Consider the following 26,621-nt stretch of genomic DNA (forward strand, 5'->3'; position numbering starts at 1 on the left):
AAGGAGCACTGACGATGATTCATTCGGAATCGAAATATGGCCTTATTTGCAGCATGAATTCGAAAAATAAGTTTATTTTGAATTTTAATAAACTAAACGTTCACCAAAAAACTTTAGTGAGAAAAATCGAAAAAACGAACTACAAACATATTAACGTCAAACATTTATAGAATATTGTAAAAATTATGGTCTATTACCAACATATATATATATATATATATATATATATATACATATATATATATATATATATATATATATATATATATATATTATACATATACGTATATATTCATTCATTTATTTCAGGTCTCTTAGTGTTTGTGCGCTTGCAAACAGGCGTGGATGTGTATTTGTTTGATTAATGAATGTTTGCTTGTTTGCCTGCACGGGCGGGTAGACACGAATACCAATGAACATTTCATTCAAGAGAAAATTCATCTGTGTGGATGTCTTCAGCTTGGTTTCGTTCAAATTCCTACACTTGTGTGTTATATATTATAAATAATCACGGTGTAAATAGAATTTCTTTTGAAAAAAGTAGCTAAGTTTGATGGGAAATAAATTGTGTATGGAACCTGAAAAATCTTTGGCCACCAGGTCAGTAGCTCTAATAATTCTCAGCGTCAGGGTCTGTTCTGGGAAATCATAGGAAATACTGAACTGAATTCTACCTGTCGATTGTTAATAACAGTCAGTGGATAAAAATTAGAATTGGCAACAGTAACGCTGTAATAGTTATAACGCAACGCTATAATAATAATAATAACGCACAATATAATTATGATACCACAAATATATCGAGTATACACATAATCAGATTTAAAAACTACGTATAATCTACATATAATACATACATAAATATAATCATTCAGATCAACAAATATGTTTAAAACCGTGTTTCTTGGTAGACAGTAAGGTGTTTGCACAACTAATGATTTCAATAGTAATTTTTCAAAAACATCATTTTAAATGAGAATCGTATAGTCGGATTATGAATTTAGATTTTTTTACGACTTAACATATCTTAGATTCAATAATAACAGATCAGCAACAAAAATACAAAAATTACGTACCAGCAATGTAAATGATTCAAAAATAATTGTGATCCGGCCTTATCGTGGCATGTTGGCATAATAATTGTGAACTGACCTAATTGTTTGCTTCCAGATTGGTTTTCTGGATCATCGGTACAGGATTGTTGGTGTTGTAAGAGTTGCTTGTCCATCTGCTGTTCATGTTCAACGACGTAAATTTAGAATTTTTTTCAATAATACAATTATTAGGTAATATTTGCAAACACATGTCAAATTTCACACAATTTTTTAACATAAAAACATTTTTTCTATAAAGTTTAAGAAAAATTGTACTTACATTTGGTTTAAATCTATTTTTTACAAAAGAATCTAACTGGAAAATAATAAAAACATTTCAACAAAAATGGATATATACTTTTGTAAAATAAAAGTATTCTTTGTTGTGAATTTAGATTTTTATTGACAGATATCTAGCATAACGTAATTTTTACCGCAAAAATACTAATAAAACGTTTACTTTACATTGAACAAGAAATTGCATTGTCTCAGATGTTGAAAAATAATTTTTTAGGTTAAATTTGGGAAAATTGAAAAAAATCAAGTAAATGTTCGTTCACGCAATTAGTACATTCAGTTTGTTGCTTTCGTATTATTTTATTTAGTTATTTGTTTGATTTGTTGCCTGGTTTATCGCAAAGCATGTTTATGGAAAAGATTTAAAGAGATTTTTAAAAGCTGAGTATAATGAAACAAAATCTTTCTATTTAGTTATAGTCAAAATATGTGAGAAAAATAAACCCAATGCTAATTAAAGTTTTGTTAGAAACTCAACCGATATTAAATCCTTTGTGGCAGCTCCATCACCAACATCATTCAAGTTCGTGTCCAATGTTCCGACGTTGCTGTTGCTGTTGTTGCCGGTGTTGTCGTTGTTGACACTACCAACACTGATGTTGTTGCTGCTGTTGATGTTATGATGATGTGATGTCTTCATCATGTGCTCGTTGGCGTCCAATTGAGGACTGTCCAGATTGTTGCTCTGCTTGCCCTGTTTGTGCGTTCGTGAGGTGGTGTGCTAAGATGTTTATTTGATAATTTTCTGTTCCGGCTACTAATGATCAATGTAATTTGACCAAATCGTGTGTTGGTTTGGATAATTTTATAGGAATTGTTTTATGCAATTGCACACTGATTTTGTTTGCTATAATAATAAATGGCAAAATAAACAATGACTAGCTTCATGCATCTTCGTTTATAAACTTGAAAACATCTATTTGTTTAACAATTGTCGTTTGAAAAGGCAGAAATGAATGATGAAAATGTCGAAATGCATGTGAACATGTCGCTAGCTTCTGTTTGGTTAGCCATTAAACATGTCAAATATAACATATTTTCCATAAAAGAATGAATACTGCTTATAAACAATTGTGGATGCAAAAATACGTAGCATAAAAATCTGTTGAAAGATAAATTTGAAAAATTACAATAACAAAAGTTTTTTCGGACTATATTAAAAATATTCCGATGTCTAATACGCGACGATAGCCAACAAAAATTGTAAAAACTAGTAGGAAATAACAAAATTTTTATACTGCTTACAAATTTAAAAATTTTAAAAATTGTAAGTCGATTGTATGTGAAATCAACTGGTGCACGTACGTTAACTTATATACACTTCATTAGGACCGGCAAAGAAATAACTTACATTCATTTGTTTGACTGTCAAGAAGTTTGTTTTAAAAAACTTTAAAAGCGTTACCATAACGTTGAATTGATGAGTTTTTTTTAACCGCATACTTCAATGGCGGTAAATGAGATTGTATTTTTTTAATTTTTTTAAACATCGTAAAATGCCAAACAGGCACGTTTAGTACTTCGGAACTATTCAACGTTAGAAATATTTTTCCATTTTTCCAATAAAAACAAGCTGTTAATTATATCACGTTTCAAAAAATTTATTCAAATTTAAAGTGTTAAAAAAATTAATGTGAAAATATAATATTGTTATCAAAACATCAAAGAAGAAATTAGCACAAGTAAGAAGGCATGCAATGCAATACGGGAACGTTGAAATAGAAGCTTCTAAATTTTAAAATCAAGTGTACCTCGCCAAACAGTTTACAAACTATTTTTTGGCTGTTTTGCTACTTCTACTGTTTGCATTTGTAAGTTCCTTCAACAACGCATCCGTGATTTCAGTGACCCATGGTTCTTTTGGGGACAGTCTTGTGACACTCACAGTCTCACTGAGGATCGCCATTTCGTAACAAGAACGTGTTGCAAAGTGAAGTAAAAATGAAGTTGCATTTACAGTGTAGCAAAATATTAAATTTTTAAAATCATAACTGTGCTCTCTTGAGAAATATTTCAGAATTGTATAACTTTAATTAGAGCCGTGGCTTTATGAAGAGTTAACATTGGCATTGACTGTTCAGGAGATTTGGTATGTGATATTTCAGTGTTGAATATTCAATGTTTAACATTTTAAACTATCAAAATGCAAAAAAGTTGTCTCCTGTGAAGTTGTTAATTTGAATTTTTTTTCTGAATATAGCTAACACAGACTTAGTAACAATTGGTATAGAATTGAATACTTTTAAAATGTGAAACAAAACTTTAAAATGTATTATTTTAATTTATTTTTAAGTGTATTGATTACAAAAAATATAAAAAGTAACTTTTAGATTATAAAATCAGTTTTTAAACTTTTAAACTTTTTCAACAGTTTTTGACATCTAACTTTTATAAACTTTCTGTGCAACCTCCTTCCATGTTCATTCGTGCTATTTAGGCCTTCAATTTCAAAAAATGTCTAGCAAAATATATTTTATTCAACCAGATTTTCAAAAAAAATTACATACTTAGCATTTTGCTTGCTTACTTTTGCCTTTGTTGACAGAAAACATCAATTGTCGCACTGATTGCTAAACAAACATTAAATGATCTTTTGCTATTTCTTCATCTTATGCGTATACATGCCGACTGCATTGTTGTTCGAGCATGTACGTACAACATTACTCACATAATGCCTACCTGATTAAACAACCGCTGCAAAAAATCGTGCGTGGGTTAGGTTGGCTGGTTTGTCCAGAAAATTTGTATGGAAATATATGCACACGTTCCAGGGGCACAATTCCCCTTTTTTCGACATGAATAGTCGGTTAGTGTCATTTCGCCGCTCTGATAAGAAATTCATTTTTGTTTGTCGCATGTCGTTCCCATCTTTCGTTGCTTATTTTTAGTTTTATCGTCTCAGCAGAAAAAGAGAATGTATTCGTTTCTCCAACATTTATTTATGAATGATATAACATAACATAGAAACATGTTTCAAAACGCAGTTTTTGGTTTTTCGATCTCATTAATCATTCCTCACTGCCCATCTTATTTAAATTTCAAATCATGTTAACACTTGAATATGTTACATGTTTGCGTCGTTAAACGTGCAAGAAAATATTTATATTTTTCTAGTATTTGAACACTTGCCGAACATTCATCAGTCTTCATTCAGTGAAACACCTAGAAAGGAGGCAATACATTTCAATAGGGCATCTGTTCGTCTTGCCGAGTAATCCGACCGAGTAACTATTTAACATGCATGCACTGCACACATTCACGCGTTTGTACATTGCGTATGAAAAAGTTAAATTTATGCTAATTCAATTGCTTTTTATAAAATGCTAATACTTGAATTTCAAGTATACAATCAAATTCTCCACTATTTAATTTATGCTTATTGATTCTTCACAATCGAAAAACTGTCATGGACTTGTCTATTTATTGTGTCGAAAACTGCAGTCCTTTACTTGAGTATTTTAAGACCACATAAACTTTATAGCTCATTTCAAATTCGATAAGTTTGTCGCTAATCAAATACATAGATTTGGATTGAAACGATTTATTTGTAAACTAACTAAAGTTTCAATGTAAACAACTGTATGCCAACATGAATTGAACAGAAAAGTTTCAGAATCATTACACTACAATTCATCAGCCATCAAGAGAGCAGCATGTTGCACCGTAATCTCCATAGAATAAGTCGTATACACTAATTATATTTCCAAAAACTCCATCACCTCATTTCAGGCAACCAGGTCTTATAGACGATAAAAAATATTTTGAAAGCACAGCAATATGATATTGCGTACCTTTCTGACAAAAAATTTTTGGCGCAGTTCAATTTTAACCAGTTCGTCAAATACTAAACAAACCAGTTTAAAAATGAAATTTTATATTTATAACAATTTTAAAACTACAAGATATTTCTTAAAAACAGAATTTTCTTAAATTAAATTACAATGATTGGTTGTTCGTCGTCTGTGTTCAAACAAACGTGGACGAGACAAATGAAGAAAATCAATTAGATTCAGGTGATTGCTTTGTTGTTTGTCAGAGTTTGCGTGTGTCCGTTTCAATGTATGTAGGTATATGTAAATATGCGTGCGAATGTTTATTTGAATAAAAGTGGATTATTTTTTTTTAATATTACAAAAAAAACAAAGTAAGCTTGAATTTGTGTTTGAATCAGAAAATAAAAAAAGTTCTTTTTTTAAGAAAATTTATTAACTTTTTTGAAACGGAACGTCATTAGTTTGAAGTTTACAAATAAATTTTATATAGTTAGTAAAACTGTTGGTAATGCGAAAACATGTGCTCTTCACCTACAAGCTTACTTATTCAGCACTATATGTCAAAATTCGTATCAAACTGACTAAATGTAATTAATTGAGATTATATCTTGATCTTCGTGTAAATTACGCTACCCGCTTAAGTACTTGCTCTTCAATACTATCAAAGCGACAATGCACATACCTAACATACGAATTTCAAGATTATTATGGTAATCTAGTTCTTACTACGTCTATATAAACACATGAAGGCCTGCCGTTCAATGGCGAGTTGAGTTGAGAAAGACAACATCCTATTTGAATTATTATCGTGACAAGCATTGTACATACAGAAAATGAAGAAAATATCGTTGTGCGTGTTTGTCGTCAGTCTCTTTGTTATCTTGAATGTCAACGAGGCTGGTTTTCTTAGGGAGGTTGCCAAGCCCTTCGAAAGAATTGGCAAAGAAATAAGACGAGAAGTCAAAGATGTGAGAAGTTTCTTAAATTTAAATATTTTAAAAATATTATCATTAGTCTATCATAAATAATTCAAATATTATGTTTTTTCCTTTAATAATAACATGATTATTTCATGATAACATAAAATGGCCAGGTTGGAAAGGCTATTGAGCACGTTGGCAAGGCAGTAGGCAAAGTTGGAGAGAAGGTATTGAAGCCTGTTCTTAAACCCATCGGTAGAGTGGTTTCACGATCGTTGAAAGTTGTTGTCCGTCCTGTTGTCAAGTTGATCCAAAAAGACGAAAAGAAGAGGTGATCGAAGTTGTTGAAACCGTTGATGACACTACTGGCATTCAGGCTACCACTGAAACATTCGAAGTTGGAATGATTCGTCTGCACAACGAACTTCGATCAATAGAAGGAGTAACTGGAACAGTTGTTAGTGAAACTATTTGCTTTTTGAAATCACAGATGTCATGTTATTATTGTGAGATAGACTTGAAATGGCAATGTTACAATATTGGAAGGCTTGGGACGCACGTCTGGCCCAGATGTCAGCGGAGTGGATAACTCAGTGCAGCCTGAAGTACCCGGTGTATGGCGACAGTAGAGATTCCTACGGTCAGAATGCCTTCATGACGACCAGCGCCACAGCAGAGCCCATTGACGCCATCAACACCTGGTACTCCTACAAATCCAACTTCAATCCCGCCACTGGAGACTGTCTTGACGGTCAAGTCTGCGATCCTTATCTTCAGGTTATTAATAATTTTTACTCATTCTAACAAAATTTATTTTTACAAAAACCTAACAATGTTATCTTTTTCTTTATGGCACGTTTCCGTGTACAAAATTTTGTCTTTATATTTTTAATCTAAATTGAAAATCATTTCAAAAAATATTAGATGTGGATGTCGTACTTTATTTATAATAGTAGTAATGATTGATGTCTAATATGTATTTTAGGCCGTAATGCCAGAGAGTCAGTACGTGGGTTGTGCCGCGGGCACGTGTGGCTCTTTCAGTGGGGGCCCTGGAGGCTCCACCATCTTCTGCATGTACGCACCTGTCTGATTCACCATCTCTCACACTTTATTCAATATCTCTCCTCATTATTAAAATGCATTGATGCTAATTAAAATTGTGGGAATGATTTGGTTTTTCAACATTATCATTAACTACATTTTGTTTCTCTTCGATAATTAATAAAAATTTTGAAGCGAAATACTTTTTTTACTAATGCATGTTGATGACTGTTGAAAAATATTCTAATAGCTTCCCAATAAAACATCAATTAAAAATATATTCTCGAAAACAAAACTGGACAGACCAAACTGTATAATGATAATTAAATTTTTGCCGATAAATGTTATTAAACTTTTCTATATAGTCAAAACCGCTTAATAAAACCATATCAAAACTTGGCCGAAGTGTACCGATTAGGCAACTTGTCTTCTTTCTTAAATTCGATTTCAGTAATGTAATGATATAACGTTGTTTGAATGGAAATGTTTTATGCAATAGTGCTTATTGATCGGAAGACTAGATGAAAATAATTTAAGAGACTGATCCCATTAAGGCGTTAACCGACATGTGATTGATGTTTATAATGTTGTAGAATGCTCACAAAATAAACGTTCAAAGAAAATTTTAATTTCATTGTGTTCAACTGCTTACTAATAAAAAAAATTATTTTTGAATTTGTCGAATTTTTTTAATTCCGGTCAGCCATTTTTGTTCTGTTACACTTTTTTTTCACTTTATCTCAGCTCTTCGACTTGGACTATCGCAACACAATGCACGGTATAATAGGAAAGCCTGAACCAACCAAATGAATACAAATCTTAGAATCCCCTTTTCATTTAATGGTCTTTTGTATACATTCCGCTTCGATTAAGCAGACTGATTTGACTTGCCTAATAGGATTTGATTCCGGGCCTGAACAATGTATCCTAATAAGCTGCCGTCCGATTAGCCGTTTGTACGAAAAATCGGCTTGTACAACTTTAGTTCTCATTTTCAGGCTAGTTTTTAACCGCAACTTGGTCTTGAGTTGATGTAGCATTTCAAATTATGTTGTTCAGATTGAAAAGTATTTGAAGAAATACTGCTTATCTATCGCTAATTTTGTTTCAACATTATGCGACCAGCATGATTTCATTTAATAACTACTACAATGTCTTATATAATTAACAAATTATATTGATAGATTTTAATCCTGTAAATTTTTATTTTAAATTTTATTAAGTTTAAAACAAAAAACCAAAAAGTAAGAAAAAAAGAGAGAAAGAGAGAGAGAAATAGGCAGAGAAAAGAAGTGAAAAAGAAATGCATTGGAATAAGGGAGATAAATTTTATTCATCCTTATTTGCTGCAGTTTAAAATAAAATATTTCATGTCCATTCAAGATAAATTGTAGCTAGTTCGTATTTGATGAGCATCCATGTATAAATAATTCTAAAAATTATTTTAATGTTCTTTTGTGCTGAATACCTCTCTTGGAGTTTCTAAGTTAGAAAATTGAAAAAATACTCTTCTTTAATGTGTATGAATTTATTCAGGCTATTCAAAATCAAGTAGTTCTCGTCGATATTATTCATGAATTGAAATATAATACTTAAAATATTTTCTGAGTGCGTGATGAAAAACTGTTAAAAAGTAAAATAAAAACTTAAATTATTTATACAAATATATGAAAAAACAAAAAAAGACAAAATAATAAATCTTTTTTTTTACAACTACAAGCAAAAGTTTAAAAGTAAAGAATCAAACGACTATTGTAACCATTTATTGATCTATACATATATACCTGAAGGTAGATAAGGCTTAACCTACAAACTATAAATTTTGAAAGTAAGATTTTATTTAAATTTGTTGAGTGCAATGACACTAAAAATATATTCAGAGTTTTGAAGTCGGTAGAAGTCGGAATTTTTTGATGGGCCGCTTTTTGTTGAGTCGGTGTCCATATTTATCACTCGACATCGACCGACACCTACGTTTATAAATTTGTTTCACTAGCAAACCTTTTGGAAAATAAAAAAAAACGTGAGAATGTTGTATAATCTAAAATTTAAAAATAGTTTTATTATTTTATTCCAAACGGATTGATAAAAACACAAGCAATTAAGATTCTTCAATTGTTGATAAAAATTCGTTTTTTAAACTACAAATTGAACTTGAACTTCTCATGAACTCCTTTAAATTTGAAGTTTGCGCCAAGTGTGTAGAATAAAAAAAACAAATTTGCATTTGTTAATTGCTTTTTCAATGCGTTTAACCTCGGCAGGTCAACAACCTTTTTCACTGTTTTGTCTAAGACTTTCAAACCTATCTTGAAAAATTTTGCAGAAAGTTACAAGCCTTCATAACTTTGCGGTTATTATTTGTTATTACAAAAAAAATTTTTGTTTAAAATTAAGAATAATGTTAAATTAAAAAAATTCACATTGAAAAAAACTAATCTTTAAAAAATACAAAATCAAATCAATCGAAGAATCACTAATGAATGAGAAGTTCAAAAACTTCAAGTACAAACAAAAAATTTCAAAATAATTTAAATGCGGATAAAGAATTTTTAATTGAAAATAAAGCATGAAAATAATTGGAAATTTGAAAAGACCAAAATGAGAACCAAACACATACATTTGATTACTTGGTCTCAAAATCGGTCCCCACACCACCCCGCCTCGACTCCAGACGGCACCAGTCATTTATATGTCCTAAAAATGCCAGCCAAATAGACGAAATGATCAAGTGATTTGTGAACCTACCACTATCAAATTGGCGTAGACTTAACCTATTCTACGCTATGTAGATTTGAACACAAACGCAGACCTCGAAACGTTCCATAGCGTCGATGTATTTCACCTTTTAACAGACTCCAACCGAGCCTCCACTATTTAACACGATACTTAGTCAAATATCCTATAGCAATACAGCTTATAACTCATGCACATGCATACATCAAAATCTATATTTAAACACGCACATGAATATATGGACGGACGAACACAGTCAAATACATAGCACATACAAAACATTTCATTTTATGTAAATTATATTTTAAAATCTATATAATCTCGATAGATCAATATGGTGTATATAAGTAACAACCAAACCAAAACACAAAGCAAGAAGGCCCAAACCATACAGATGTGATGCTAGAACAAAATTAGAGTGACTGTCATAAAAAAGTGTTAATGGTAAATGTGTGTGAAATACCAAACAAAAAATCTGAATTTTTGAAACAAGCCAATATTTTGGCACGTTAAAACAGGCTCTGTATATTTTTCGAATCTTTCATTATTTTGAAGTTAATTATTTATTTGACATTAAGAAATATAAAATAGAAAATGGCGAAATAAAAATTTAGTTAAGTAAACACATTTAATTATCTTCAAGCTGATTCAGCCAGTAAAACACACTAATTGCTGTAATTATTATGTTCACCATAAATATTTTTTAAATAATTAACGTTATTTTTATGATTAATATTATTATCTTACGTAAAAACTGTGAATTAAAACAATAATTGCTGAAATTGAGATAGCCCCATCTGCGTAACGTTCTTCACGATTATTCACAAATTACACGGGCAGAATTTCAAAATTACCATGCTGATCTCAGTCTACATAAACAGCAGATGGACAACGACAAATTAAATAGCAATACTTTGATACAGAATATTCAATATCGAATTTTTATCATCGCTACGTTCTTAGTAAGAAAATGAAGAAAATATCGTTGTGCGTGTTTATCGTCAGTCTCTGTGTTATCTTGCACGTCAACGAGGCTGGCTTTTTGAAAAAAATTTCCAAACCCTTCGAAAGAATTGGCAAGGAAATTAGACGAGAAGTCAAAGATGTAAGAGGAGTTTATTTTTAAATTAAATTTTCTAAAGAATGTTTAATAGAATAATTTCATAACATGACTGTTTAATAATAATATACAAAATGGCCAGGTTGGAAAGGCTATTGAGCACGTTGGCAAGGCAGTAGGCAAAGTTGGAGAGAAGGTATTGAAGCCTGTTCTTAAACCCATCGGTAGAGTGGTTTCACGATCGTTGAAAGTTGTTGTCCGTCCTGTTGTCAAGTTGATCCAGAAAAGAAGAAAAGAAGAGGTGATCGAAGTTGTTGAAACCGTTGATGACACTACTGGCATTCAGGCTACCACTGAAACATTCGAAGTTGGAATGATTCGTCTGCACAACGAACTTCGATCAATAGAAGGAGTAACTGGAACAGTTGTTAGTGAAACTATTTGCTTTTTGAAATCACAGATGTCATGTTATTATTGTGAGATAGACTTGAAATGGCAATGTTACAATATTGGAAGGCTTGGGACGCACGTCTGGCCCAGATGTCAGCGGAGTGGATAACTCAGTGCAGCCTGAAGTACCCGGTGTATGGCGACAGCAGAGATTCCTACGGTCAGAATGCCTTCATGACGACCAGCGCCACAGCAGAGCCCATTGACGCCATCAACACCTGGTACTCCTACAAATCCAACTTCAATCCCGCCACTGGAGACTGTCTTGACGGTCAAGTCTGCGATCCTTATCTTCAGGTTATCATTTTTTAAATCTCAATAAAGTTTACATTTACGTGATAGAATACGCCTATAACGATTTTTTCAATAACATTTGAACAAATTATGCCCATTGTTGCTTAGAAAACTGTTAGATTTGAATGATGTTTTTTTATATATAGTTATAGGATAACATTGTTGTTAAATAAATTGCAGGCCGTAATGCCAGAGAGTCAGTACGTGGGTTGTGCCACAGGGACGTGTCCCTCGTTCAGTGGGGGCCCAGGGGGCTCCACCATCTTCTGCATGTACGCACCACTCTGATTCACCATCTAACATTTACACAATATCTTTCTTCATTTTGACAGTACATTGTTACGAATAAAAATGATGTGAATATTTGAGATTTTATCATTTTCACTGATTTCTTTTTGCAATTTTCGTTCATTTTATTTGTTAAAAAAAATTTCAATCAAAATTTTTTCGTTATTTTTATTGATGGATGATAAAATATAATCAAATAAAACCGGTAATCAAGCCATAAAACAAACATCAATACAACTTATACACTGTTGGCCGCCTGATGCCATCATGGTTAATTGACGGCTTAGGGGTCAAGACCACTAAGCTTATGAAGAATGTAACTTTTAGTGTTATTTTAACTAAAGACAAAATATCTTATATAAAATAATCCAATATTTGATTTTTTTTTTAAATTCATTTTCTCAACAAGCAAATATTTTTTATACAGCCGTGTTAATTTGTGATATTTTTTAGAAAATCCTGCTATTTAATTGATTAAACTTGATTGATAAAAACTTGAAAACTTGTTCAACATTCGCTCTAACAGAATAAATGTGAATTGCTATTTCTCCAACGATCACTGAACTTTGAAAATTTTAATTTGAAATAAAATCTAAAAAGTATTCAAGTACGTTCTGAACGTGTTATGCTATCAATACAGTCTTGAAATAAGTAAAACAACAGTAACTTAAACAAAATTATATATGTATTAATTCATGCAATTTGCATATAATTCAGAAATTTTGAATATTTAATTCGAAAAATGTTCTGAGCGTGTGATGAAAGGTCGTTGAATAATAAAATTTGACACCAAGTTTGTTCAAATTTTATAAAAATTTAAAAAACAAAGAGTCGAAATCGAATTTTTCAAGATCGTGTCTTTAATTTTTCAAAATCGTATCTTTAACAAGATAAACATGCGCAGCGATATGCAATCTTGCGATTTCATACCGAAAGTTAATGCTAATAATGTGAATACAATCACATAGTTTACTTTCAGTGTGTTTTAAAACTAAAATATAAAGTAATTTTACTAAGAAAATCAATTATATAGACTGATTTTAAGTATTTTTCATTTAGTAGTGATTATGATTCAAAAGTTGAAATTTTTTTTTATAAGGACCCGGAGTCTTTTGAGAGCCCGGAGTCAGATATTTTTCATCCTACACCCAGATATTTTTTTATTATATTATTATTATATATTATGAGGAATTCTTTATCACAGGAAATTGTGGGTGCAAAATCTGTAAATCAATTTAAAGTTCTGTTTGATAAGTTCACTATTGAGCTTGAGACGAGGTACGAATGGCGTGCAAATTATCCAGTTTGATCGATATTTGGACTGGCATGTAAGAGTGTAGATATACTTGAGACGTGTGTGTGTGTGTGTGTGTGTGTGTGTGCGTGTGTGTGTGTGTGTGTGTGTGTGTGTGTGTTACTTGAACAATTTATGCTTTCATTTAATTAACTAATTTTTGGGGATTTGGGCTTATTACATTTTTATCTGTTATGTTATGTTATTCAAACATTCTTCATCATCTCTCTGAATGTAATCTTTTTTCAGACAAAGAATTTTAACTAAATTGAAAATGTAATTATATAAAGATTGAAAGAAGAATGATCATACCTAGTAAATAAACGTATTAACGGCAACTAAACACATCCTACATAGATAAGCGTTCGTACAGTTACAATAACGTTCGCACAATCACAAAATTTTGCACACAAAAATACTCATACTGAAGAAGAAGTAATTAACTAAATAACCTATTAATTAATGAAGTAATTAACTAATTATCTAATTATCTATATCAATATCCATGTAAACAAAACATGGAAACATCAGAACCCGCCTACATGAAATGACACATAGTCAAAAATTCACAAATAAACGAAATTATAAACATAAACACACAAACAATATATACATGTACTTATATATTCATTTATTTGTCATTTCTGTTTCACTTCATTTACGTAAAAATTAATTAATTAATTAAATAGTCAGACTCTGTAAAAACTGGGCTTTTTATTAATGAATATGCTGACTACAAACTAATTAACTCAAAATTTACATTCCATCTATAAATACACTGTCGACGCATGTATTTGTAACGAATTCATATCGTTGAGTGCTTTACGCTGTAATTAATGTTGAGCCGATCGCATATATATAAGAGGTGGTCTAATGTTTATCATGCAAAGTACAATTTGGAACTGGCCTGCCCAAGTTTTAAGTTGTGAAGAAATTTTTTCACTAGTTCATTGCAAAACATTACATTAACGGGAATGAACAAATTTATGTTATTTCTATTTGCAACCTGCCTACTGACAATCTTCCACGTCAACGAAGCTGGATTCTTAAGGGAGGTGGCTAAACCTTTCGAAAGAATTGGAAAAGAAATCAGACGAGAAGTTAAAGATGTTAGTGGATAAATTTAAAATAAAATTTTGTATTAAGTAAAAATTAAACAAATTAGTCATTTAAATTATTAATGTTTCAAATGAAAATAATTCATTAAACTGTTTGCTATTTTAAAATAGATGTTTTGTTCTGCTTACAAATAAAAAATGTTAAAAAACGTCAAACAATCATTTGTTAGGTTGGTAAAGTGTTAGAAAAAACCGGCAAACAAGTGCAGAAAGTCGGTAAAAAAATGGAGCACGTCGTACGACACGTGAAGAAGGAACTGATGAAGATAAAAGACAACGTCATCCGCCCCATCATACGTCCCATCAAGAGCATCACTGGCCCTATCGCGGAAATCGATAAGATGATTGACAAGGAGCTTGGACCAAATGAAAAACCCAAATAACTTTTTTCATCTGATTAACAATTTTTTTATATATAACTTTTTACGTGATATTTGCTATAATTTTTATTTGAAAAAAAAAATTGTTATCTTTACAAACTGTTTCTTACCTTCAGAGCAATTTCAAAAAATTTTTAAATTGTCACGTAAACTAGTACATACAACAAATGATAACTGAAACAACCATAAAACACAAAACCAATCCAACAATGAAAAAGGTTAAAATGATTTATTTAAAAAAAACTTTAAAATATTGAAGCTAAAAGGATGGTTAATGAAAAACACTTTTTAAACCTTAGCTGACAGTCAAATAAAATTTTCAGCCAATGACTCGATACATTTAAAAAATCGGATAATTTTTTTTATTCGCATAATTTATTGTTGTGCACAAAGAAAAAAGTTATTTAACCTCGTAAAATAAAAAACACTACATATACATATGTTATATCTATAGAAAATTTGTAACTATAAAAACTCATGAAGCCTTCTAGCCAAAGAAATAAATTAAAGAGAGCTCTTTCTTGCTGGATGCTCTGTAACAGTGGTGGGCAAACTACGGCCCGCGAAACTATTTTATGCGAGCATAAAAGGTCGTTAGCCAGACACATTGGCCAAAAAAAGGAGCCACAAATATTTAAAAAAATTCTCCCCCGGTTCGAAAAAATTTGCTATTTAAGTACATATGCGACTCTTCAAAGATAAAATAGTTTTCAATGCGGCCCTCACAGCAAAAAGTTTGCCACCCCTGCTCTATTAAAACTAGTATCAAACAGAAAACTGTACAATAAATTATAATAATAAGAAATGAATCAATTGAGAAAAAGAAGAATTTTCATAAAAATGATATTTAAATTTTATAACTTTCAAAATCGGCATTTAAGTTTTAACATATGAAGGACAACTTGTAAGAAGATGAAGATAAAAGGGAAAAATGATTTTAAAAATTTATTAAACATATTTGCTCGATTAACGGTATGAACATTTCTTATTTTGATTGGATTAATCGAATAAATACACACGTCTCCTTGACCGTCGGACACATAATCTTGTCTTAAAATTAAGTTATAACACAACACATAGCCATTAATCAATCTAACACTTTCTTGTAGAACAGTTCATTCAGTCACAAGCAAAGACGAAATTGTTTAAGACATAATTTCTCAACGAGATTTAATATAACCATTGAAAATTAATATTCAGGATTTGGTTTTCCGAAAAATTAAATTATTGGCAACAAAATTGTTTAATTTTTAAACATGAAAGATTCTGCTTATAATACAGTAAACGAAAATTTAGATTTGCAGGGATCATCAATTAACAATTTTGAAATCAACCCCCAGCCAAAAAATGCTGGATCCGCCACTGAATGAAGCACACTCTTGTTTCAGTTTTGTTTCTCAAAACGTTAAATATATTTTTTGTCAAACAAAGTTCTGGGTTTGTTACTGTGACAGAGGCCTGATGAAAATTTAGGTTTTTTAAAATAATTCGCTCAAACGGAAGGTTAATGTTTTTTTGTTTAACAAACATGTTCGCGCCAGAAAGAAAATTAAATAAATGTACAGTTTGAGTATTAATTTTGTTTAAAAACTATACTGGTTGGTGACTAATTACGTGATTTTGCTCTACCACACCAATTATTAACAACTTTCATTATACGTAAAACATAATTATCAGCGTAAAACGTACCTCAATAATAATGTTCGGTCAAAGTTCACTAATTAGGACCATTATCATCATCGTCGTCGTTATTGACATCATCATCGATCTATTTATAAATACAAAATCATTTTTAAAAACATTGAACTGCAGAACACTTCAAAATTGGAATACTTGAAAAGTTCAAAGCTACCGAAAAGGATAAAATATTATTAGCATAAAATTAACATGAAACTTTTTAGAATTAAAAAAGTGCATATTTATTCATATTTTACAATTTATGACAATAATTATTTGTTTAATTTTCAGCGTAATAACACAGATTAATAAATGCCATAACACCAATTATAATTATTACATGGGTAATTTTTGTTAATCGCTAAACAGATAAACACATACCCGTACACCGTGACAGACGGATGTATCATCTATATACTTATACGTTTATGTCAAATTGAAAAGCCTATATATAGTCGCGTTGCAACTAAATCACTCAAAGCAGGTTGAAGTCATTCGGACTGTTGTAACTCTTTAAAGTAATCGTTAAAGATTTGCGAGAAATGGCGAAGTTAACAATTTGTTTAGTTCTCATCGGTTTGCTGATTGTGGCTCAAGTCAACGAAGCTGGTTTTTTGAGGAAAGTTAAAAAGAAAATTGAAAGAGTCGGTAAAGAAATCAACAAAGGAATAAATAAGGTTACAAATGTGTTTATAATTTAGTTTTTGAAAGTATCAAAAACAGTTTTTTTTTGTAAAATATTTAACTATTTGGAAAAACCCCGAGGGCTAACTTACTAAACTTCAACACAAATAAATTAAAAAAGGTTGGAAATGTTGTTAGTCGTCCAATTGGAGCAGTCCTGCGTCCGATCGTTCAACTGCTGCCGAAGAAGCGCGTGCAAGAGAGAGTGGACGAGAAGGAGGTGGCTGGCAACCCCGCTGCGCTGCCAGTTGCTCAGGAGTCCTTTGAAGTCGGTATCGTTCGTCTGCACAACGAACTCAGAAACATGGAACACGTTCCAGGACATGTGGTAGGATTTATTACGCAGTGAAGAATATTTCAATTTATCATAAGAATTTTTTTTCAAATGTTCAGTTTGCGTAAGATTTTATAATTAAATAAAAAAATCAAATTCAATATTCAGGCTTGGGACCAACCACTGGCTGATCTAGCGAGACAGTGGGCCGTCCAATGCAGTTTGAGTTACCCTGTCTACGGTGACAGCAGGGACTTGTACGGTCAGAACGTATTTGCAACCACCAGTGCAACTGCAGAGCCGATTAATGCCATAAACACTTGGTACAGTTACAAACCAAACTACAACCCAGCCACTGGCGATTGTAATCCAGATACCATATGCACACCTTATCTTCAAGTTTGTATAACATTGTTTTTTTAGTTATTTAAAAAACATATATATATTAATTTTATAAAAACTAATTTTCATAAAAAATATGTGATCAAGTCATAGTTAAAAGTTAAAATGCATAGACTAAAATGCTGAAGAGTAATAATTAAACATAAAAATGTACACAGGTCACATTGCCAGAAAGTACTTTTTTGGGTTGCGCTCAAGTTACTTGTCCAACGTTCTCACATGCCCAGACCACAACAAGTGGTTCCATGATCTTTTGCTTGTATGCTCCCAATTAAATATCAACAAACTAAATAAAATTTAATTGTTTTTTATTTCATTTGTTTTTTTTTCAAATAAAACCATGTTTTGAATTTTTTTAATTCAATGTAATTTGTCTCAAATCAGTATGTAAGAGATGTGCGATTGTCACATGAAAAGCAAAACAGCAGTTTAAAATTTGAACAATTTAATTGTAAAACACTTGTTTAAAAGCAGAAACTTCAATGCTTAAAAATAATTTGTCTTCTATAGCGGAGGAGTCGCATTCAACAAATTGCCAACCATCGCTTGGTGAAAGTACAAAATTAATTGGGAAAAAATTAACAACGGTAACAAATTTTTAGATAAAAACTAGTCGGTTTGTTCTCAGATATTTATAAAATATATGTTGGATTAAAAAACTTAAAGATTACAGAGATCAAAGAATATCAAATTAATTTTTTTAAAACATTCTTGATAAATATTGATAAATGGAGACAGTTAAGTGGGGTCGATCGTAAGTGGTGACTGTTAACAATTCTTCATCTACCAATCAATGATTCTTACGAATTCCTTTGGTACGGAAACGTTAAGGTCTTTAAGTTCATATTTTTTCCACTCCGGACTATCTCACATTATTTTTTTATTTACAAGTTTCTGTTTTCCAAGCTTATTTTTCTCAGGACTTTGATTTTCATTTTTTGTCTCCAGCTAACTTTCAATAACTTTTTGTGACAATCTATTTCAAACATTTCCATTAAAACGACATAAAGACGCACATGTTATTAAGAAACAAATTATTACTTTTACCAACTTAATTGGATGGACACATAACCACTCTTCCAAACTTTCACTAACACACAAACAAAGCCAACGATCAACCATAACGTCAATTATTTTCCTCAAAAGTTGCTGCTAGTCAGGAGACGTGTTCTTACGTGTTCTTGTTCATCGATTTGGTCTCTCTGTTCTCTCATCGTTCTTCAAAGTTTCACATGTGTTTCGCCATTGTTTATTTTCCAATCATTGTCTCAAAGTGTCTATGACCCTCTACGCTAATAGCATAATAGCAGATTGAAATATTTCATTTTTATGTTTCCATTTCTAACCTCACCTATCCATATTTTCCACTACCTGTTCATATGAAAATATGAAGACGTGAGCAGTAGTAATAAGAATGAATTAATTTTTTAAATTTGGTTTTTATCCAGTATCTGAGTTTTGCACCGATTTTTGCTATCAATTTTGACTCTTCGTAACATAACGTCATTTCAATATTTTATGATGATCTGGATGATGAGGACTGTTCAAGGTGGCACTTTCTGGAAGCAATATATTTATGCACTCTTGAAAACTAATAAAAAAAATAAAAAAACAATCTTTAGGATAAAAATATGTCACTAGATGAACGAGTTTAAAAAAAACGTTATAAGCATGCCACTGAAAATAAGTTCGATTTTGTACAGCCATTTAAACGACGATTTTGAGTGCCAAGAAAAAAGGAAAAATAGTTCCAAAGTTTTATGGTTATACTTGTTCATGTTTCATAACTTTAATGACAATTTTTTTACCAAAAATGAAATAGAGTCGATTAAAAAAAGTTAAACTTCTATACCACAACTTATTTTCATCTACTCAACCCAATGACTTTTTATTCAATAAAATGAAATAATCAATAAAATCATTAAAATATATTATTTAAAAATTATTATTATTGCAGCTTCAAATGTTTTTGAAACTTTGCAATCTTGTTAATGTTGATAGAGCCAACGGAATCACGTAAAAATTACCCTTTGTATTATCATAGAAACTATGCTACTACTATCAAATACTAACCATAGCATGCCAAACTACCACTTCTTAACAATTCTACTACCACGTTATTGTTACTATTGATATTATAAATAATTGATACTATGTTATTGTTGCTATTGATACTATAAAAAAATTAAAAGAATAATATTATTAATAGCATACAAAATAATAAAATCAATGTATACATTCGAATAAGTTATAAAGTTCAATTGAAGTGTTGATTTAATGAAGCTCTGGTTACTATAACACAAGCCAAAAGAAATACAATGATAAAAAGACACATTTGAAATTAAATTAATTTTTAAAAACTGAATTTTTTAAAAATCAAACATACCGGTGGTTTTTTTATTGACTTCATATCGTAATATTAATATATATATATATATATATATATATATATATATATATAATGTAATATAATAATACTTACTGACAGATGTGTTTTAAGACGTTTTCGAAACTCTGATAATGTTATTCCAGGAGACAATCCCAGCCACTGGGCACCTATCATATCCTACAACTATCTATCTCAGTTGAAGATCAAGTTTAAAAATATAGGCACAAAGAAAACATAGCAAACAAATTGCACAATATTAGGCAAATGTCAAAAATTTAGCCATAAATAACCACGTATATGAATAATTTAGAAGTGTTCGTGTTAAAACTCACGACAATGTTTTTGTTAAATTGTTAAAAGCTCTTGAAAATGATTTCTTCTTAACAGCATTATATTGTTTTGTTGCAGTCTGTTTTATAAACTCCGAAAACAAGTTTGAATGCTGAAAACACCGGCTACCAAAGATTACTTGGCTTTCAGGAATTACAATTATTATTTTTAAGTACTACTGATAATGATGACAATGATAATAAAACAATAATAATACTATCTGTAACAAATGAAATGATAATATCAATAAATATATTTGATTAATAAGCACTGACTAATGCTATTTAAACTGAACTTGAATGTTAATTCACGAATAATTATAATAATAATAATAATAATAATAATAATGCCCTTAAAACAAATCATAGTAATCCAATGAATGAGGTCAGAAAAAACAACATTTTAAAAACAAACGCGGGCCAATCAAATTGATCATGCAGAAAAAAAATCTCTGCCGAAAAGTGAGATTTAGTTTTTTGATGTTCTGGTCTTTGTCACGTTAAAGCGGGAAAACAAAACTGTGCAGGCAGACGCAGATGTTTGATAATGAAAATTATTCCACTCCTATAAAACATCTTGTCATTACTTCTGAAATAGCTCTAAGAAATTTATGACAAACTCCATATTGTTACAAAACATTTGTAATTAAGAATGTACAACAGACGAAAATAATTCAGGAATTTAACAATTTAAGTCAATCCTGTCGATAACCAAATATATAATCCAGTTATTGTTATTATTTTTCACATGTTTTTATTTCTTTCATTTTGAAGTTTTCATATGATTTTCCTCACACAGTATGTTCAATGTTGATGAATATTAAATTTACATATCAAATTAAAAATAAATTTTCAATGTTGAGAGCAACAAATAATAATCAGCTTAGAAACAAAATTTTTATGTTAACTAACGAATGAATAAACGTTTAAAGTCACGTTCATGCGACGGGGCAGCAGTGAATTGCATGGATCTGTGTTGCAGTCACCATGTTCGAATGCTAGAAAGATCTCAGTCTATCACAAACATGTATGGCGCGTTTTTTGCACTTGTGCTCAAGTGTACGTTGTCTAACTCTATTAAAATACGATCTATCTAATCAATTTATTTTACCAAAATATAGAAAGCGTTTTAAAACTCTTTGAACCTTTTGTTAATTTGCAACTGAAGGATTGTCAATAATTTATCAGTTTTAAATACAACCAAAGTTTAACTTCTCAGACATATAACGACTACATGAAGTGCTCTGAAATATCTCTTTTGTTTCCAAAAAACAACTTTGAACGGCTTGAAAAAAAAATTGAAGGTATAAAATCAACTAGTCGGTCCATGTCTTTTGAAAATACCATTCTACCAATTTACATTTTCTTATTACATATTCTTTTCTAGACAATATAATAAGAAATATTTTCAAAACAGGAAACACTTATTTTTATTAGAAAAAATTTCTATAAAAAAATTATAATTTCTGAGTTGCTGTTGTGGAAAATCATTTTCGACCACTTGTGAATAGATGTGTTTGCTGAAGTGGTCGGATTTTTATAAACTTGAGGCTTGAAAATGATTTATTTAATTTGGCTTTCAAGAAGTTTATTTTGTTAAACTCCTAAGTGCACTTGATAATATACTAATATTAAATTTTATTCTTTAACCGTTGTTGTGATCACAAAATTTTTCGAAATAATAAAAACGATTGAGCGTTTTTTACGCTGAAGATGAACTTTGAATCATCTGTTTTTTGAAGTGGATGATGTTGAATTAATGAAGAAGAGAGATCTCTATATAACCGGTCACCCTTGTGTCTATTGAAAAAAATTATCTACAAATTTAAACAAAAAAGTTGAACTTATATCACTAGAAGAATGAGGAAGTTACTTCTAGGGCTGCTTGTTGTCTGCCTGCTGCTGACAACCATTGATGAAAGTGAGGCTGGATTCTTGAGGAGACTTGGTAGAAACCTCCGTCGAGAATTCAGAAAAGTAGGATAATTTATACAAAAACCATATAATTGATTTTTAATAAACTTAACAAATTATAAAAAATTAATTGTATCTGCTTGTAATTTTTTATTTTTAGGTAGGAAAATTTGTGAAAAACAATGTTCAAATAAGCGGGCAAGCTGAAGTATATGTTGAAATACCAAGGCGAAGAGGATGACGTGTTTGAAACCCATGAAGGCTTGCAATAAAAACTAATGACAGTTACATTTTCAATAGATTTTTTTATTTTTATGTTTATATTATTCAGATGACAGTTCTCATCCATTTTAAAATTTCATCTAATTTTTGTTAATGAAATTCTTGAATCGATCGAGAGTATAAATTTTGTTTAACCAAATAGAATGAAAAACTAAAAATGAAGTAAACAGTTTTTTTAAAAATCAATGACAACACGACGCGACAAAAACGGAAATTCAAGATAAAACAAAAAGTATTATTTACTGGACATTATTGTACATACATCTGTCATCATTATTTTACAATCTTATAATCTGAAAAAATTCTAGTTTTATTAAACTTAATTGTAGGCATTTCAATGATTGGAGCAAACAGAGGAAAAATTTGTATATCTCGGTTTGCTTTGCTTCAAACTCCGCGCACATATGCTAAACAAGCTCTCTCTGTGTGTGTGTATATCCGTCCACCCAATCAAATTATGCATCTGCGAATTCGAGGAAGTGTGTAGGCTGTGCATGTTTTTATGCATGTATATAGAAAAGATAATCCAATAAATGTTGATGAAATTGATGTTCATATTTGCCTAATTGGTAGATATATGTTTCCTCAACATAATGATGTTTTGATTTTTCTGCGAGATTTGCTTGAAAGTATTTGCTAAATTAGAAGATATCTTTATAGTGGTTTTTGATATTAAATAAAAAAAGTTATTTCTATTTTTTAGAAATCGCAAAAATTAAATTGATATTCTTGAATTGTAAAATTTGTTTCATCCTATTTGAATATAAAATTTTTTTTTTGTAAAAAAGATTATATTTAATGTTTATTAGATTAATTTTAATATCAAACCATGAAAAATAATTTCTGACATTAGTCATTGTGTTTATGCAGCTGCCTTTATGTTAGACAGTTTATAAATGTTAGAAATAAGGTATAAGAAATGCTGTTTCTCTAAAGACATTCCTCAAAATTTTTTTCATTAAGAAACACAAGAAATTCGAAATTTTTCAACTGCTCTTTTAGTGCCAAATTTGAAACAATGTGTGTTTGATTTTTACTTATACATTGAACGTCTTATTTTGCAATCTTCATTTAAAAAAATTATCTACGGAACAAAATGTTAAACATTGATATTTCAAATGAGTGATTTGTGTTGTTTCAAATACACTTGACAAAAATATTGAAGGGAAAACTAAATAAAAATATTAGTGAACGTCTTATAAATATTGACTAGATAATTATTAAATGATGCACTGACCATCCAAACGAGGGAAATTTTTCCAAAGCCACAACAGCTGAGTACGCAGAGAGACCGAGATGTTTCGGTTGCTGAGACATCACGGATGCGATGAAATTTTGCTTTCTCTCCACCTTCGTCCCAAGAATGAGTAGATGACGAATTTTTGAAAAAAAATCGAGCTCCTCCGTTTTTAAATAACTTTTTATCCTTACTTAGCGGCGTTTTTTGCGAAGGGTCATTTTGCAGATACGTGGAATAGTTGGTTCCTTGAGCTGACGTGCTGCTAAGGGCTTCAGAGGAATTTTCAATGAGACGGGCAGACATTGGTTTGTTGTCGAAGGTATCAAAAAATTTTTTCATCATGAAAATTTGATTAGCTGGACAGTAAGTTTGAATGACAGTTAAAAATAAAAGTTAGGATTTGATCAGCTATGAATCCAGGAGCAAATTGAATAACTTAATGATAATTCGTTTAATTTACTGTTTATTGTGATACACGTCAAAAAATTCACCAAAACTCGATCAGTTTCATTTTGAACATAAAAGTTAAAACCATTATGCAAAAATGTTATTTCACGTTTGAAGCCTCAGATGGCCGAACTTCATTGCAATTTTTAATATTTGTATATATAAGATTATCTTTTCGTTTAGTATTCACCCGAAATTAGCGGTACTAAAATAAATAAATATTGTACTATCGGCAATATCAATGACCATTTTATTTTTGCTAGATTTGTTGCTAATTTGTCATGAACTTTGTTATATGGTCAAGTTACAGCATAAAAAAACTTCAATGAACATTCAGTCGAAACAGAATAAAATGTTTGACAAGGAAGAAATTTTTATGTACAGCTAAAAAGTAATTTTATTGCAATGCTAAATACATTTAATTCCGTTGAAGCAATTGAGTAACAATGAAAACACATCTAAACATGCTTCGTTCTCCGTCCAATGTTCAACTGTGTACGTCCTATCTGTGCCATACAGTTCGGAAGAAGACAACTAAACATATCATTGTCATATATATATATGTATATATGTATATATATATATAGATATACATATATATATATATATATATATATATGTGTACATACCTGAACATATATATTTATATTTACTTGTTTCATATTGTTTTAAGTTTGATTTATAGCACGAAGCAAATGAAGTGAAAATATATATAAAAACTGTGTATGAAAGTGTCAAGGAAAGAAAGCTGGGTATCTTTGGGCACATCTGCAGAATGACAGACGACAGACTGATCAAAAAAGTACAGATGAGAAAGAGGGACTGGAAGAAAAAAGTGGGAAGACCTGTGAGGAAGTGGATGGATGATATCACGCAATGGACGGGGTTGGAACATTGGGCTCAATGAAGATGGCGAGGGAAAGAAAAAGATTTTGGAGAGATAGAAGAATACCATCGGCCTCAACGGTCCCTTAAGGGATTACAGAAAATCATTGAATGAATGAATATATATATATATATATTGTATATATGCGCATATGTACATACCTGAACATATATATTTATATTTACTTGTTTCATATTGTTTTAAGTTTGATTTATAGCACGAAGCAAATGAAGTAAAAAAGGCATGTGGATGGCCCGCCCTTAACTACGATCTACAAATTATAAAATATTGCGCAGCCGAATTTAACAAACTTCAGATCAAAACAATTGTAAAGACACACACACGTTCATCATTGTATAATCCCGCCACACAAGTACATCATTGAATGTATATAATATAATACTATATAATATACCATATAATATAATATACCAAATATAAAATACTGCATCACTCCTAACAGGCAACAGACAACATTGCACTGTATCCAACCAACCAGCCTACCAGCCAGCCAACCAACCAACAAACCAGGCAACTAATTAACCATCCGGCCAACTAACCAACCAACCAACCAACTAGCCAACCAGCCTACCAGCCATTCACTATCTGTAACAACTTAGCATCATGAAAACCTGGCTTTGAACTCCTGTGCAATAGCAGGATTGTTTATTACGCATCAGTTCTCTTTAAGGTTGCTCTATATTTCATTTATTTGGCAGAGCAATACGTTAAAAACTCCCTTATCACATATCGCAAAGCATTTTTTCAAAATTTTGTAAGACATATTTAGTTTAAAAAAGGTAGGTTTTTAGTGTATTAATAGATGAAACATTTCTAAATAATAATTTCAAAAATACATATTACCACGTTTCTTTTTCACAAACTTGTAATTGTTTACACAAACAGTGAGTTGGTTTATTTCAGTGTAATATATTTTATATTTTCAATGATGAATTAGACTGAATAATATTGTTAGACGTACGGTTTTATTTTATCAAAACAGTTTATTTTTTGTTAATTATGTTTCTGAAACGTCTCCGTACTAATCCGTCATGGTTCATTTATTTTCCAACGCCTATGAAATAAAACTTCGTATTGATAGCCTTCACTTGTATCTTGAAGAAATTTTAGTTTTATAATTATTTGCTTTCATTACTTTATTTTCACCGCTCATTATATGTTTATTTTATTTTGCTAATAGCAGATTATTAGGTGAAACCTGCTACTCATATTTTCGCCGCGATATGATATAAGAACAATGATGGAATTTTCACCGATTATTTTACGTTAATAAACTTTCATTTTAAAATAAATTCAGACTACCTACATGAGTTATTTGATATTAATGA

General features: G+C 30.6%; 5 protein-coding genes across 5 annotated transcripts in view; 4 read left to right on the forward strand and 1 right to left on the reverse strand.

Moving 5' to 3' along the window:
* Positions 1-684, reverse strand: part of Syt7e (synaptotagmin 7e) — a gene marked incomplete at both ends in the record, with an annotated part of 20,713 nt that extends 20,029 nt beyond the window's left edge. Inside the window, one exon of the mRNA XM_009017499.1 lies at positions 579-684. Coding sequence (XP_009015747.1) covers positions 579-684 — 106 coding nt within the window. The remainder of the gene's footprint in view (positions 1-578) is intronic.
* A 5,254-nt stretch (positions 685-5,938) lies between these two features.
* HELRODRAFT_188342 (hypothetical protein) lies at positions 5,939-7,799 on the forward strand. The gene is made up of 5 exons (XM_009017500.1): positions 5,939-6,132; positions 6,258-6,290; positions 6,344-6,541; positions 6,631-6,861; positions 7,070-7,799. Exons 1-5 carry the CDS (start codon positions 5,998-6,000, stop codon positions 7,175-7,177), a joined length of 705 nt encoding a protein of 234 aa, XP_009015748.1. The 5' UTR covers positions 5,939-5,997; the 3' UTR covers positions 7,178-7,799.
* A 3,035-nt stretch (positions 7,800-10,834) lies between these two features.
* On the forward strand, positions 10,835-11,956 carry HELRODRAFT_160549 (hypothetical protein; the record flags this gene model as incomplete). Its single annotated transcript, XM_009017501.1, has 4 exons — positions 10,835-10,969; positions 11,067-11,351; positions 11,441-11,671; positions 11,849-11,956. 4 exons carry the CDS (start codon positions 10,835-10,837, stop codon positions 11,954-11,956), a joined length of 759 nt encoding a protein of 252 aa, XP_009015749.1.
* Positions 11,957-14,224: 2,268 nt separating this feature from the next.
* HELRODRAFT_160550 (hypothetical protein) lies at positions 14,225-14,751 on the forward strand (the record flags this gene model as incomplete). The annotated part of the gene is made up of 2 exons (XM_009017502.1): positions 14,225-14,359; positions 14,539-14,751. 2 exons carry the CDS (start codon positions 14,225-14,227, stop codon positions 14,749-14,751), a joined length of 348 nt encoding a protein of 115 aa, XP_009015750.1.
* A 2,159-nt stretch (positions 14,752-16,910) lies between these two features.
* HELRODRAFT_188344 (hypothetical protein) lies at positions 16,911-18,278 on the forward strand. Its single transcript, XM_009017503.1, has 4 exons — positions 16,911-17,102; positions 17,231-17,437; positions 17,552-17,782; positions 17,944-18,278. Exons 1-4 carry the CDS (start codon positions 16,968-16,970, stop codon positions 18,058-18,060), a joined length of 690 nt encoding a protein of 229 aa, XP_009015751.1. The 5' UTR covers positions 16,911-16,967; the 3' UTR covers positions 18,061-18,278.
* The last annotated feature ends 8,343 nt before the right edge of the window (positions 18,279-26,621 follow it).

The sequence above is a fragment of the Helobdella robusta genome (genome assembly GCF_000326865.2).
Source record: "Helobdella robusta unplaced genomic scaffold HELROscaffold_2, whole genome shotgun sequence".
In the NCBI taxonomy this organism is placed as follows: domain Eukaryota; kingdom Metazoa; phylum Annelida; class Clitellata; order Rhynchobdellida; family Glossiphoniidae; genus Helobdella; species Helobdella robusta.

Bases quoted from the DNA above. Each gene is read 5' to 3' on its own strand.
- HELRODRAFT_188342 (XM_009017500.1), top strand. From the start codon at position 5,998: ATGAAGAAAATATCGTTGTGCGTGTTTGTCGTCAGTCTCTTTGTTATC. The intron at 6,291-6,343 runs GTAGGCAAAGTT...ACCCATCGGTAG, and splicing joins TTGAGCACGTTGGCAAGGCA to AGTGGTTTCACGATCGTTGA. The intron at 6,862-7,069 runs GTTATTAATAAT...TATGTATTTTAG, and splicing joins TCTGCGATCCTTATCTTCAG to GCCGTAATGCCAGAGAGTCA.
- HELRODRAFT_188344 (XM_009017503.1), top strand. From the start codon at position 16,968: ATGGCGAAGTTAACAATTTGTTTAGTTCTCATCGGTTTGCTGATTGTG. The intron at 17,438-17,551 runs GTAGGATTTATT...TTCAATATTCAG, and splicing joins AACACGTTCCAGGACATGTG to GCTTGGGACCAACCACTGGC. The intron at 17,783-17,943 runs GTTTGTATAACA...AAATGTACACAG, and splicing joins TATGCACACCTTATCTTCAA to GTCACATTGCCAGAAAGTAC.